The sequence below is a fragment of the Temnothorax americanus genome, unplaced genomic scaffold (assembly GCF_048541705.1).
Source record: "Temnothorax americanus isolate GAGA-0224 unplaced genomic scaffold, ASM4854170v1 Scaffold31, whole genome shotgun sequence".
In the NCBI taxonomy this organism is placed as follows: domain Eukaryota; kingdom Metazoa; phylum Arthropoda; class Insecta; order Hymenoptera; family Formicidae; genus Temnothorax; species Temnothorax americanus.
The window spans coordinates 1,933,324-1,946,588 of record NW_027509453.1 but is presented as its reverse complement, the minus strand read 5'-3'; the positions used below and the strand labels follow the sequence as shown (position 1 = coordinate 1,946,588).

At 45.3% G+C, this 13,265-nt stretch overlaps 1 protein-coding gene and 1 long non-coding RNA gene across 8 annotated transcripts in view; one reads left to right on the top strand and one right to left on the bottom strand.

Annotated features, from left to right (window-relative positions):
• LOC143901042 (uncharacterized) overlaps positions 1 to 13,265 on the top strand; it is a 258,202-nt gene that overhangs the window by 11,412 nt on the left and 233,525 nt on the right. The window lies entirely within an intron of this gene.
• Dati (zinc finger protein datilografo) overlaps positions 3,543 to 13,265 on the bottom strand; it is an 83,231-nt gene continuing 73,508 nt past the window's right edge. For all 3 annotated transcript variants that reach the window (XM_077412937.1, XM_077412934.1, XM_077412936.1), the window contains one exon: positions 3,543 to 13,174. In XM_077412937.1, the coding sequence (XP_077269063.1) occupies positions 13,047 to 13,174 (128 nt within the window). In that variant the 3' untranslated portion in view covers positions 3,543 to 13,046. The remainder of the gene's footprint in view (positions 13,175 to 13,265) is intronic.

The window sequence follows — 13,265 nt, the reverse complement described above, 5'->3', positions numbered from 1 at the left end:
GAACAGTTTACAACACGAATTCTAATACATACAATGTTGATAATAATATAATAATAATTATAATAATATTAATAATTAATAATATTGTTATAATAATAACATATAATATATAACATAATATAATAATAATAATAGCGATGTACTAACATTTCCTAGCGATAGCGGTAGCAGTGTAATAATAAGAGTGACGGTAGTGTTGGCACTATTATTATGTAATAGTTGCGGCAGGCTAAGCCTGCGTGAGTGTATGCGTCTAAGGCATGAGAGGAAAAAATAAGGAAGATCGTAACAAAAATAAGAATGGAGTTATTGACTTAAATTTAACATGACCTACGTTTCGGCGGACTGCAATTAATTTTCATAAATCGAAGACTCAATCTACGTGAATAGTAACTAAAGAACCGTAGTTTGTATACCATTGCGTATATGTATGAGTGTGTGTGTGTGTGTGTGTGTGTGTATGCGCGCGTGTTGACCTACTTTACTTTTTCAGGATGAGTGCAGCTCGAGGGTGGGGCCGCGTTAACTAACGTAACAGCTACGCTTAACAAACTAATTAATTAATAATAGGCAGTAACTAATCGTAAAAATCTCTAGCTTGCTTCATCGTTTTTAAACCAATTCTGACTAGCAAACGTAACTCGACGAGCTCGCTCGCCGAACGCCGCGTTTCCCGCCACGCTCGTTTTCCCCTCTTCCCTTCTTCCCTCCCTCCCCCCCTTCTCCGCGAATCTTCCCCTTACCGATTATTTTTTTTCTCATTAAATAGGAACTCTCTCATAGCGAGACCGAAAGTAATCGTCACGATAGAGACTAAAAGCGTGGTCTTTAAATAGTATTCTCGCGGTTCGGCGAACGAAAACGTTGCAAAGAGACAATTGAGGAGTACGTATAATGGGACGTGGAAGAAAATAAAATTCAATCCTCGCGACTCGTCGATTCGAACGAGCCTGATTTTCCCCACGGCGACGTCGGATACGCGTGTAAAATGAGATCGAGATTAGTCCCCGTACTCCTCGCCTTCTAAACGAGGAGAGTGCACTGGGTTGCACATAAAAAAGGGGGGCACAAGGAGGAACGTAAAATTTGAATAACCTCTACGCGATACGCAAATAAAAAAAAAGAGATTAAGAAAGCGAAAGTCGAATTCGATATACCTAAAGCGTAAAGAAAAACGAAGGAAAACACATATAAATCTCAATTAACGACGCAGTTTTGCAGGCTCTGTCATCTCCGTCTTTCTCAGTCGAGCGTTACCACGCGCTTAACTAAAAAGAAATTATAACAAACATAATGAAAACCAATCTCGCGCGATCGTTAACAACAATAAAATTTCGATGCCTAATTCTCTAATGATAATAATTATTATAATAGCAATAATAGTAATAATAAAGGAAGAGAGAAGAATTTAAAATTTCATAACGCGGTATCGTGTTCCGTTTTCTACTTTCGTGTATAAATATTTATTTGCTAAGTAACGTAGTTGCTCAGCGTAATTTGTATATGTATTTTTGTGCGTGTTTTGTGTATGCGTGTAATTAAAAAGAAAAGGAGCCGCGTGAAGAAGGAAAAGAAAAAAAGGAGAATCTCGAAACGTGGCTTCTCTTCCCTTACTACCGCTTCTCGTCGATTCACTTAAGAATTATTATTTTGTAACATATTATGGCTTCGACAATTCGAACTTTAAACCGAGGCATTGCTTCCTGGATTTTTTTCTCTCTCTCTTTCTCCCCTCCCTTTCGTTTCTCTATAAAATACGCCTCCAATTGCCTTCTGGCAATCTCATTGTAATAATAATGATAATAATTAATAACTAATAGTAATCATAATAATCGTAGGTTAACCGCGGTATCGAAAGGCTGGGGCTCGCTTGACGGGCTCTCGACGCATTTTCGATTTTATTCTTTTCCATTTTACCTCTTTCCAAGCTTTTCGCGTATCTTCGCCGATCGAGAATCGTTTTTCTACGAGCGGATCGAAACGTACGTGCGAGATCCCGCCCGGCAGCCTCGTCGGGAAAGCGTGAGGGTGGGTATTTTTATATGCAAAAGGAAAAACTCGACGGAACAACAACAATCGAAGCTTCATGAAAGATCCATTCGCACCGTACAATCATCTTTTTTTACTTTTTGAAAGTTCATCGTTTTTGCTTGTACAAGGATCGGCCCGGATCCTGGCCGGCGGTTTGACACAACGAAAAGAGGCTACGTTTTGTCAGCAACGCGGATATTTCCTCGTGTACGGTCCCGCCACCCTGCCGATTCCACAGATTGCGTCTCCAGCACCATATTTCGTTTTTGTCTCCTTTTTTCAAATTCGTCGATTTTCTCTATTTTCCTCTTTACCTCTTCCCTGCGCGCCGAGATGATATACGCGCTCGCGCAATCCCATGGAATGTTTCTCCCTCTCGAGCCTCCTCCTTCCATCTCTCTCTCTCTCTCTCTCTCTCTCTCTCGCCCTTTTTCTTTCTTCTCTCATTAAATAAGTACCGATTTCGCCTGTCCGAGTTGACACCCGTCTCGGCTTTGTACCCTTTTTTGACTAGAATTGAATTTCGAACGGAGGATCGCTCCCTTTCTGTCGCGATCTTCTCGGAGGCTCGAGATCGTTCCCCCCCTCCCTTTCTTCCTTTCTTTTTTTTCTGTCGAATGATGCTGGCCGGCGGGACCGGAAGTGCGTCGGTGTGTTTGCCCAAAAGGGGACTTCGACCAAACTCAATCGATACCATTAAACCTGCACGCGCATCCTCGTCGCGCTCTTCGGCGCGAGAAAATCGTGCAGGTGATTCGCACGTTTGTAAAGTCGCCCTCGTCGCGACGAGGCTGCGCGTCGAAAATTAACGATAACTTGCACTGTATTACTCGGTAACTAACTGTACGTAAAAGTCTGACATCTGAAACTTAACGTTCGCTTTTTTTTCGGAGTCGAGGTCAAGTCGTGCTCCGTTCCGTTGTCGAGATTACCGCATCAGAATAGTATAAATAGTATAAATTGTATCACTTTTTTGCATCAATTTTCTAAACTTTTCCAAAATACTTCTCGAGGATATAGAAATAAATGGGCGATATCTCCATAAGCATTTCAAAATTCTCTTTTGGTAAAATCGAAAAGGGTTGCCCAACACCTTTAAATTTTCTCTAAGGTACGGAGCGCGGCTGCCGCTGGACTCGCAACCAAGTGTATCGCGAACGGACGTGAGACAACATTGTATATGCGGGGGGATGAGTGGTTTGGGGCGGTGGGTGAAGAGGATTCTTTGTTCCTGCGGGAGCGTGATGAGGTGGATTGGTTCGCCGGTGGGGACGGGTGGTAGGGTATTTTGTATTGTGTAGAAAAACAACGCTGTAAGTGAAATAACTCAACGTTGCACTTGAAAGATCGATAAAATAACGGGGTGCGGGACACCTGAACACGCGTTGCCCGAACGCAGTCGCAATTCTTGTCGAGCAGGCTGAAACGATCCTGAAGTCGAACAGTTGATCCATCCGACGTCGGAAGTGCCGGACGGGCTTCCCAAAGTCGCCGAAACTTGGCGTTTTTCCTTTTTCTATTTTTTTTTTCACGTTGAATACTCGACGGATAATTTCGAACTGTAATCCCGGCTCGCGTGTTCAGGTACCCTCCGATCCGCGTCCGAGTCCCAAAGTCCCTGCTCGTTGATCTCCGTAGTGAGTGCCTCCGCGATTTCTTTATTGAATAGAGGCGGTGCGCGCGGTACGCGCGGCGCTACCGCTCGGCCCTTACTTATATACTGGAGTACGTGTAATTAATAATTATTCATGTGTGTATGCGGTACGGTTAACTGTTAATCAAGTCATCTTGAATGATTACTGTAATTAATTAATCGTTATCAGTTAGTTAAATATGGCTCCGCCGTGCAATCGTCTATCTCTCTCCTCCTTTCTCTCCCGCTATCTCTTCCCGCTTCGCGTCCCATCATCGTCAGCTCGCTTTCTCGCGCCTATCTCAGAGTATACAACGTACACGTTGGCTAAACTACAGACACTTAGTACACTTATTATCATATTTATCTGTTAAATGTCGATTGAATCGTGAAAGGAGAGGTTGCGAGCGACCGGTTGGTGAGGATGGAAGATTTTTTTGAATTTTGCCTTTAGGATACGTTTTCTCTCGATAATACGATCGAATCTATTTTTGCGCCGGTCGTTCGAGGTCCAAAAAATTGGGTTAGAGGGAGTAGAAACGTTTAGCCAAACGGTGGATCGGGACGGGAGAGGTTCCGGTAGGAAGTTGCACACGAAATGAATCCGGTATACTTCCGGTCGTGCCACTATACCCGATTAACGGTAGTTAGCGTACGACGAGATTCTGCAGACACTGAAAAAGACCACGTGCTTCCCGTATACATACTTATTTAACTGTTTAACTGCGGTACATTGTGATTACTGTCCTACTATAGCACTACTAATTGTGAGTTATACTTGAGAACTGTCTGTTTACTGTAACGGAAAACCCTGACGAAGGCACCCACTTAGCGGACAATATATTGGTTCATCTCTCACACATTCTCGTGTTCTGTCTTTTTTTTTCTATGCCGATTCAGTTATACGCTTTTGATAAATTTGCAATTTTCCGTAATTCATATACGTCATAATTTCACCATGTCTTTCGCGGTTATCATTTTCTTTCTTTTTTTTTTTTCGATTTGCCAAATAAACGGACTCGGCCTTTCATCTCGGACACGCATGCGGGGGGTTGCTCGGGTTCAGGTTGAAAGAAACACATTCTCCTGAACGGAAGTATGAAGAATATTTTGAAAAGAGTATCGCCTCGCCACGGGAAGACCACGCGTTATGATCGAGCCGATCGAATACGATCGGTACGTCGCGCTCGCATGATCTATCCGTGACGAGACAGCGCGATGGGTCCGCACGCTCGTCGTCGTCGACCGTTATCAATTGTGTGGATTGTTGGGGATCATGGCAGTCGCTACTTCTTCACGACTTCGATCGATCATAAGGTTTAGAGTCTCTGGATGCTCTCCGTTCCCGATGATGGTTACCTACTCTTTCTTTCCCATCCGCTTGATAGCCGAGATAAATATCCATATTTTCGCTACACATCTAACGTTAAACGTGGCATCTAACTCTTATTCTTTCTTAGCATTGAAAGCCATTCTCTTGAGAGACAAGAATGAGAAACAGAGAGTCACGTTTAATGTTAAAAGTGTCGAGAATATGGACTAAAGTTAATCAAAATTTGATTGCCGAACGTCTCATTTAGACGCCAAATTCCCAAATCGGATTGTCTCGGCCACCTCGATTGTTTCGATCTGCCAGGAACCTCGGAATTTTGCCGGTATGCCAAATGTTTTTCGCGGTCGTTCCGCATCTGTCTCTCGCGCGTTTTTTCCCGTTGACTCGCCGCCGTCATCTCTCTCGAAGTTATCTCTCTGGGGCCAGGACGAACGCGTGTGCGATGTGAGGTCGAATCGACTCGCCGAACGACGGAACCCACCGCCTTAACAACTATGGCTCTTTCATTTATATAGTGGACATTTAAACAACTTATTCCGGTTTTTAATCACGGAGGCTCGGTCAGGGTCACCGCGTGAAGACGCGAATGCCGCCGAGGCGCTCGCACTGCTAGACTGTCGGTTTTATCATATGCTGCGCACTTACGATACACACTGCCGCGAATAATATGCACATACGTCGTACGTCGTGCCGTTGCCCCCAACAAATATTGCCGCACAATCTCAGCTGCACCGCAAAATCCTTGCGCTGGGCGCGCGCGCGCGCGCACGATCGTACGTGACATATATCCGCGCGTTGTGAGATTATTTCATTAAAAAATTAAAACCCGATCAAAAACAAACCAACGGTTTTTGCTTGTAAAGCCGCACTCGAACAACGGCCCTTATGCAATTGCCGCTGCCACATTCCTCTTGGTTGTGTGTTCCTTATGTGGTTATTACACCTTTCGTGATTGCGTCTCGTGGAACAGGGGTCTCTCGGTGGCATCCAAGGTGCCTTTCTACTCTCTCACTCTCTCTCTCTTTCTCTCTCTCCCTCCCTTTCTCTTTCTCTCTGTACCTCGCGATCAAAGGGCTAAGAACTTCGTCTCGAACTTCATTCGCCGCTTTGTCCGTCACTCGAAATCTTTTACTCACTCTCTTTCACTTCTCATTGACTCTCATTGACGAAATTCTCTGGCACCTCGCCACCTGTCCGTCGTCGGGACTTAACCCCGACAAAGAGGCCGCCCACACGTCACATCCGGGTACTCTTGTGTCAAGTCCGGGATGCGTTTTGGGCGTGCGCACTCGCGCGTATCTCTCGCGAGTATGCACGCACCGTTCATCATCGGTACTGCATCCAAACGTATGCCAAAGGCCGCGAAATTTTGCTGCGTTTATACGTATTACGTAGCGCTACGAGCACAAACGCGTGTCTGTTATATCATCCACTAATTTTTGCTCTTTTCTCTCAAATTACCGTGAAAAATCGATCAAAGTTTTCCAACGGCGCCCGAGGAGACGCGTCTCCGCCTGAAAAGCAGGTTTCCTTCTCTCTCCCTCTCTCTTTCTCTCTCTCTCTCTCTCTCTCTCTCTCTCTCTCTCTCTCTCTCTCTCTCTCTCAAGGCCAGGCCGACTTTTCTTAGGTGGATCGGCGTTTCCTGCATGACGCGCGCGAAAATATAACGTTATTACAGGGCCAAATCGTATCTTTTCAAAAATTCTTTTTTAGACAATTTACAAAATTAATTAGCTTTACATATCCGTAGCGTGTGTAGTTAAGTGTAGACAAGTGTGCTTTAAGTGTATAAGAAGTGTAAAATTGTATTACTGCACTGTGTATTATGTGGGTGAACACGCGCGCACGCACGCACGCATGCACGCGTGCTTGTGTATTGAGAACTGTTTGAGCGCGCGGGGTTGCACGCTCGTGGGACCAGGGCAACTTCGCTTTAACTTGTGTTTCGTTGGGGCGTGCCCCCGCGTCGCGGGGCACACGCTCATCTTGTGGGATGTCTTGTTTGCGTTGGTTTCTGTCACTGTTGTTACACTGTATTTGTTCCTTGGCGAGAATACCAATTCTACCGCGGCCGCGAGCGCGTTTGCGCGCGCGTATCCGCGGATTTTTCGTTTGATTCGTGAAGGTCGAGTCGTATTTGTAAGTGTGTATGCGCTGGGAGTATGCACCAGCGCATCCGGGCTATGGCACTTTTTAGATTATTTAAACATTTAGCAAATTTACATGAAAGAGATTAAGATTATGGGTAGGGCCGATTTTGCAGGCGACGTCGCGCTGTGGATTTTCTTCATCATATGTATATATATATATATATATATACCTTTCCGTATATATATATTTATCATTATCATTACCATTATATGGGCCTCTTTTCGACTACCTGCTAGTCGTGTTTCCACGAGTGGGCTACGGTCGGGACGCTTACGTTTTCGGGTCGTCCGTGACGCTTCGGGGTTTTCCTTTCCGGATTCTCCCGTCGTTAGGCGTTCGTGTGAGCCTACGTCTCTTCTTGCATCTCTCGTCACTGCACATCAGCCGCTTTCTTCTCTCCCTCATCATCGTCTTTGCGCGGCTCGCTGCCTCTCTCGCGACGAAGACGGACGACCCAACCGTCTCTTTAGATTTTCCACGGTCTTTCGCGCCTTATCCGCTTCCGCTTTACGACCGCGAGCTCGTCTTGCGTCGCGACTCGCGGACACCGTGTACGTCCCGCCGTTTCCTCTTCTCCCTCATCGTCGTAGAGCCCGAAAATCTCACGCGGGCGCGTTTGCGCCACCGACCCCCTTACGAGTTACGGGCATATGTAAATCAATATATTTGTAAATCATTTTTTTTGTGTTTTTTTCGCGGGGTGACCCGCATTTTTTTATTATTACTTTTTCTTTATCTTTATCCTTGCTTACTTCTCAGTTGATTACAGAACATACACTACTAGATCTATTGTTTAACGCGCTTGTGTTTTTTTTGCATTACCTTTCGTTTATAAATTTAAAATTATGGTACACGTTCGCGGGGCACGGGCCGGCGCCTCGGGAATTCTTCGCGCGGGGTTGTGCGATTGAATTGCGATCGGGGGAAGATCAGGATCCATCCCACCGATCGTTACGTCGCTTTACTGATTGAAATAGCAACCCTCGGCGCACACGGCAGGATGCACCGGTCGAAAACAGTCGTCTGTCAATCGTTTCATGACCGCTTTTCATCATGAAGGATCTCGACGTGGTAGTGGTGGTAGTGTTTTGTATTGTGGTCTCGTTGTTGTTTTATTAATTTTTTTTGTGATGGTGATAGTGAGATGGTGGTAACTTGTAAACGCTGACCTTTCCATCCTTCCGTTTCGCTCTTTCGCGCTCTTTTTCTACCTGTTTCGTGCACCGTTCTCGATATATCTCGACGCTCGATTAAGGACCGTGAAATTAAATTACGATTCACTCGAAAATCGTTATTGGACGACTCGCGAATTCCAACGAGAATTTGCTCCGCGCTTCGATCGATCGCGCGACACGTGCTAACAGTTTCAGCCTAACTAAAGTTCTGTTCATTCGCTCCATTCTCAGACTCGCCGATATTGACTGGCATTCCCTTTGCTAAACAGATTTCCAAATCTATCAAATTTGCATACGAGCTCTCTTCCAGATTTTCTCGAATCCCTTTCATTCTCAATTTTGTGCAGCACGCTCGCATCTTTCGCACAGAAGCGCTATAAACTTTTGCTATACTACTTATCATATGTTTCATTATCCGCGATTTTTCTTTGTTATCCAAAAAACAATACGCGATTTTTTTTGTCGATGGTAATTTTTCGAAAAATCGATCCCTACGGTGTTAGGTGGGCGTCGAAATGTGCGACGATTTTTTTTTTTTTTTTTTTATATTAGATGTTTTCCTATCGTAACTGTACAATCCATCGCAATGCCGTATAGTATGAGTGTGTCTGTGTGTAAGTGTATCAGTGTATCAGAGTATCAGTGTCGAGAGAAAAAAAACAAGAATTTCCCGATCGACGATGCCCGAGAGAACAGCGAACGCTTCCGCACGCGATCCTTCCCCGAAGGTGTAAAATCCACCCCTTCAGGGTGGTGGCAAGGGCAGGAAGACGAAAGCGATCGCCGATCATCGTGCGGGCACGCGCCGACGACGAACAGAAGCTCTGGTTCGATAAGAAACGATTATCGTTGGTTGCGTGAACGAGGAGTATGCACTCGTCCAGCTTTAGGTATTTACATAGAAACTAACCCTATTTCGCATTATGTACGTTCGTTTAAGTTTACCAGTAAATTCTCAGTTTATGCTTGTGATATCAAGGTGTATTTACATACTACTTAATCCGAGGAAAAAACGCCCTGTAACGCAAAAACTTTAATAATAACGATCAATGAATCGACCCGCGGTTGCGATCGCCGGAACTCGAGGAGACCCGCTTACTCCTTTCTTTCCCGCCAAAAAGATGAGAATAAATTTAAAGATTATAAATTTCCCGAATTTTCTGAATTTACGATTTGCGAAAAATCGATCCTAATGACAATGAGAACGTTTTCGAGGAAAGGGCAAATTTTTGCAAAATTTTCCGAAAGGAAACAAGCTGGATGTGTCCGTCGAGTTCCGATCGCGAGACAAGTGCGATTGTTAAATGTAGCTTTGACGATGAATCCTTAGTGATCTTTTCATCTCTTGTCCCAGATGGTCAAAAAGCCTGGCTATCCGGCGGTTTCTCGGCGCGTGTCTTTTACGTTCAACGAAGATGACGACGTTAGGTTATTTTCGTAATTGGCGAACAAATGGACATGAAAGATGGGAAGGAGGTATATATATATCATGAAAGGGAAAATTTTTGTGTTAGGTAATTTCTCATTGTTCGTTTCCCGGAAAATATGATTTCCAAAAGTGGCGAGAGAAAAGATTTTGTCGGTTACATTCGTAGGCGAAATTTTGTTCGGCAAAATTTGGAAAGTCTACATTTTGCAAACGAGGCGAAGAGTGAATTTTCGGATGGAAAGCGAGGATTAAAGAGGCTCGGGGTGATTTTCAAAAATGAGCCGGTCAAGAACGAAAAAAGTCTCGTCGAGAGTCTCCGAAAAGAAACAACAGTAACGCAGTCGACACATTGATGAAAGATGTGAATAAATTCGGCACGCTACCATTCGATTTCGCACTCTATCAGTCCGCGATTGCCAGTTGAAGAAACGAAGAAATCGAATCATGTCGTAGATGATTGCTTATCGAATGGACTTTTCAACACACTTTGGCTTTCTTTCTTCATTGCTTTTTTTTCAATCGCCTCTCGAAATTTCCGTCGATTTTTACTTTCTTTTGGAAATCGCGTCTTCGTGCTCTGAAAAAAATATTTCCAACGAAACATCAAACGTGATACTCTCCGATGTGTTTTACGGTCAGCGTCTCGTCTTCATCGCGTCTGGTCTCATCGAAAGATAACCCCATCGAAAGTGTGGACCGATCCATAAGCTTATATACAAGTCAAAGATTCGGAGAGATGAACAGGACGAAAATTTGGTCGGTTTTGGAGATTCGGGGTGATAAGACGTTGTGAAAAAGGGTATTTTAGGGAGGCAAGGGGTTGGTTCGAGTCTCCAAAAGTTCGCTCCACGATCAAACCTACGGACTTTCCTTCACACTTTTCCTCTCCCTCGTCATCCTCATCTTCGTATCATCTTTTTCTTTTTGTTCTTTTGTTTTTTTTTGTTTCATCCACCTTCTTTATTTCCTATTCGTCTTCTTCTTATTCTTCTTCATCCTAAGTATTGCGAGAACGTAACGGTATATTGCAAGTAAAAGTTCAAAACGACGCAAGAGTTTTACGCGTTTCAGATTATATTACCCGGAAATAAAAAAATATTTCGCTTATAACGATCACAGGACCTCAGATTACCTGAAGCACGCCATTCTAAAATCTCACTCTCGTCTTCGCATTCGCTCCTCCTTGATGCTCACGAAGCATTCACGTTTACTCGATCAGCACATTCGCTCGACGGCGCGCCCGCGCGCCTACGTCGATCCCAAGGTCGTTCATTCGCCAAAATCATTCACGTATACGTTCTCTCCCTCTCTCGCGCTCTCTTTCTTTCTCGCTTTCGCACACTTCGTTTTCGACCTGTGCTATCGCATTCTCACGTCGACAATGCTTGGGACCACGTAAAACTTACGAGGGCGCGCGCTCCGCATTCACTCGTATTTCCCTTTCGCCTAACTATCCTAGTCTCATAGACCCTATATTCATTATTTATATAATATTTATATATATAATATATATAATATTTAGCATTTAGTTTTTTATTTCTCTCTTCTCCGTCGCGTGCTTTGCTCACGAAAAATGCTCGCTCTTTCACGCTTACCGCACCTTCAGTTAAACGTGTAAGTGTGAATGGGTTTCGCCCGTTTTTTTTTGTCTCTGTCATACTCTTCATACTCTGTATGTATATATAATATATATAATATAACTGTTTGTAATAACTATATTTTGTTTGTTCGCTTATGAGCTAATAGTTTTCGTGCTACCGACGAGCACAAGTTGCGCGCATTATATCTTCACCTTAAAAGTGTGCTGCTGATGAGTTTTGTAATATATGTATTGTACATGTGTACATATGTGTAATGTGTGTGTAATGTATTTACGTGTGTATGCTCGTGTGTGTGCGTACGTATCCGTTCCGACGACGCTCTTTTCTCGTGCAGCGCGAAATGTCAACGTCGCTTTGTCGTCGCGCGAAACGTTGATCGCAAGTGAGAGAACGTCCGTACGGATTGCGTCGCGTCTGTCTGTCACACACACGGGGAAGGGGATTTCGGTACGTATATAATTAACAACCGTACAACGCGACGACACGACACCACTCGCCGGTGGTGGAACGTTCGTCGCGACCGCGCGACGCACACACGTCACGATGAGCCCGCGTACGTGGGGTGTTATTGGTGTGCGATTCGCTCTTTAAGCATTACGGGAGCTTTTTTTACGATTAGGGGGTTTAGAGGGTGGAACCTTTTTAAGCGCGGTTCGGTGGAGATAGACGTATCTATGTATAATATTTATATATAGTTTAGGTTTGTTGAGCCTGGCCAGCACGAGACGGTCGAGGAATCGCCCGTTGGACCCTCGGCACCGTCGCGTACCGCTTGATCGGCTCTTGTACTAAAAGATCATAGTACCTCGGGGGCGCACCCCGGATCGTCCCGAAACGGAACGCCCGGGATGACTGTTTTTTTTTTTTTTTTTTTAAGCAGCTTCTCGTTAGTTATTATGGCACGTTTCGGAAGTCGAGGCGGTGGTACGGCAGTGGCGACGTGTCCTGAAAATCCTAACGGGACACGAAGACGACGTGGAAACGCCGTCGCGGAGTCCGTTCGACAGATCCTTGGATCCAGGACCGGTGTAGGAACAACGACGCGGAACAACCGCGCGGAAAACGCGCTGAGAATCGCGAGAGACGACCGTCGCCACTGCGATCTGCGACCGCCTCGCGCCGTGCAACGGTTTTGCTATACACGTACGTATTCTCACTCTCCTCCCTTCGTCTAGCGCGGTCCCATCCGGAGAGTTCGTCAACCGAGGATTGATACCCTCGATCAATTTCCGGTTGAGGTCCGGCCTCATATCGGTTCTACCCGAGGAAGACACCGAAGTACACATTCTTTCTCACGAAGTTCTTGCGTTTGTTTGACGTTTTCTTACTGCTGAGACAGCGAGTGAAATTCTGTTGACCACACTTGGGCGCAGGGGCGAATTACGTTAGCGACGACGATGACGTTTCGTCACGTCGACCGCAACAAACGTAATCGCTTTTACGCGTTCTCGGAGTTACCGATCATCTCGTCGGCTTTCCTCTTGACACCACGGTCTTCAGGCTGCTGCTGTTGTTGCTGCTGTTGGTGATGACCGATGGAAGACGGGCCCTGCTGTTGTTGCTGCTGATCGTGCAACGGCGTTGAGTGCTCAGTCGACGATTGCGACTGCTGCTGGTTCATGCGCTCGTTCTGCTGCAGGGTCGTCTGATCCGACGCCCAAATGGTCCACTCGTCTCAGTAGTAACTGAATTTTCATGGTTGCTGATTGCTCTGTTGGTTGACGACGTGATGAGCCAGAGTGAAACTCAGGGCGCGCGGGTCGCCACCGTGAAGCCTGAGGGCCTGCTCTAATCGCTGCTCCTGCAGCCGTAGCGCTTCTCCTGAAAGGTGTCAAGTGTCGACGTCCCGTTAGAAGACATTCACCGCAATATCGCATCTCGAAAAAGCCTCGAGCTCAAACTTGGACGCGCA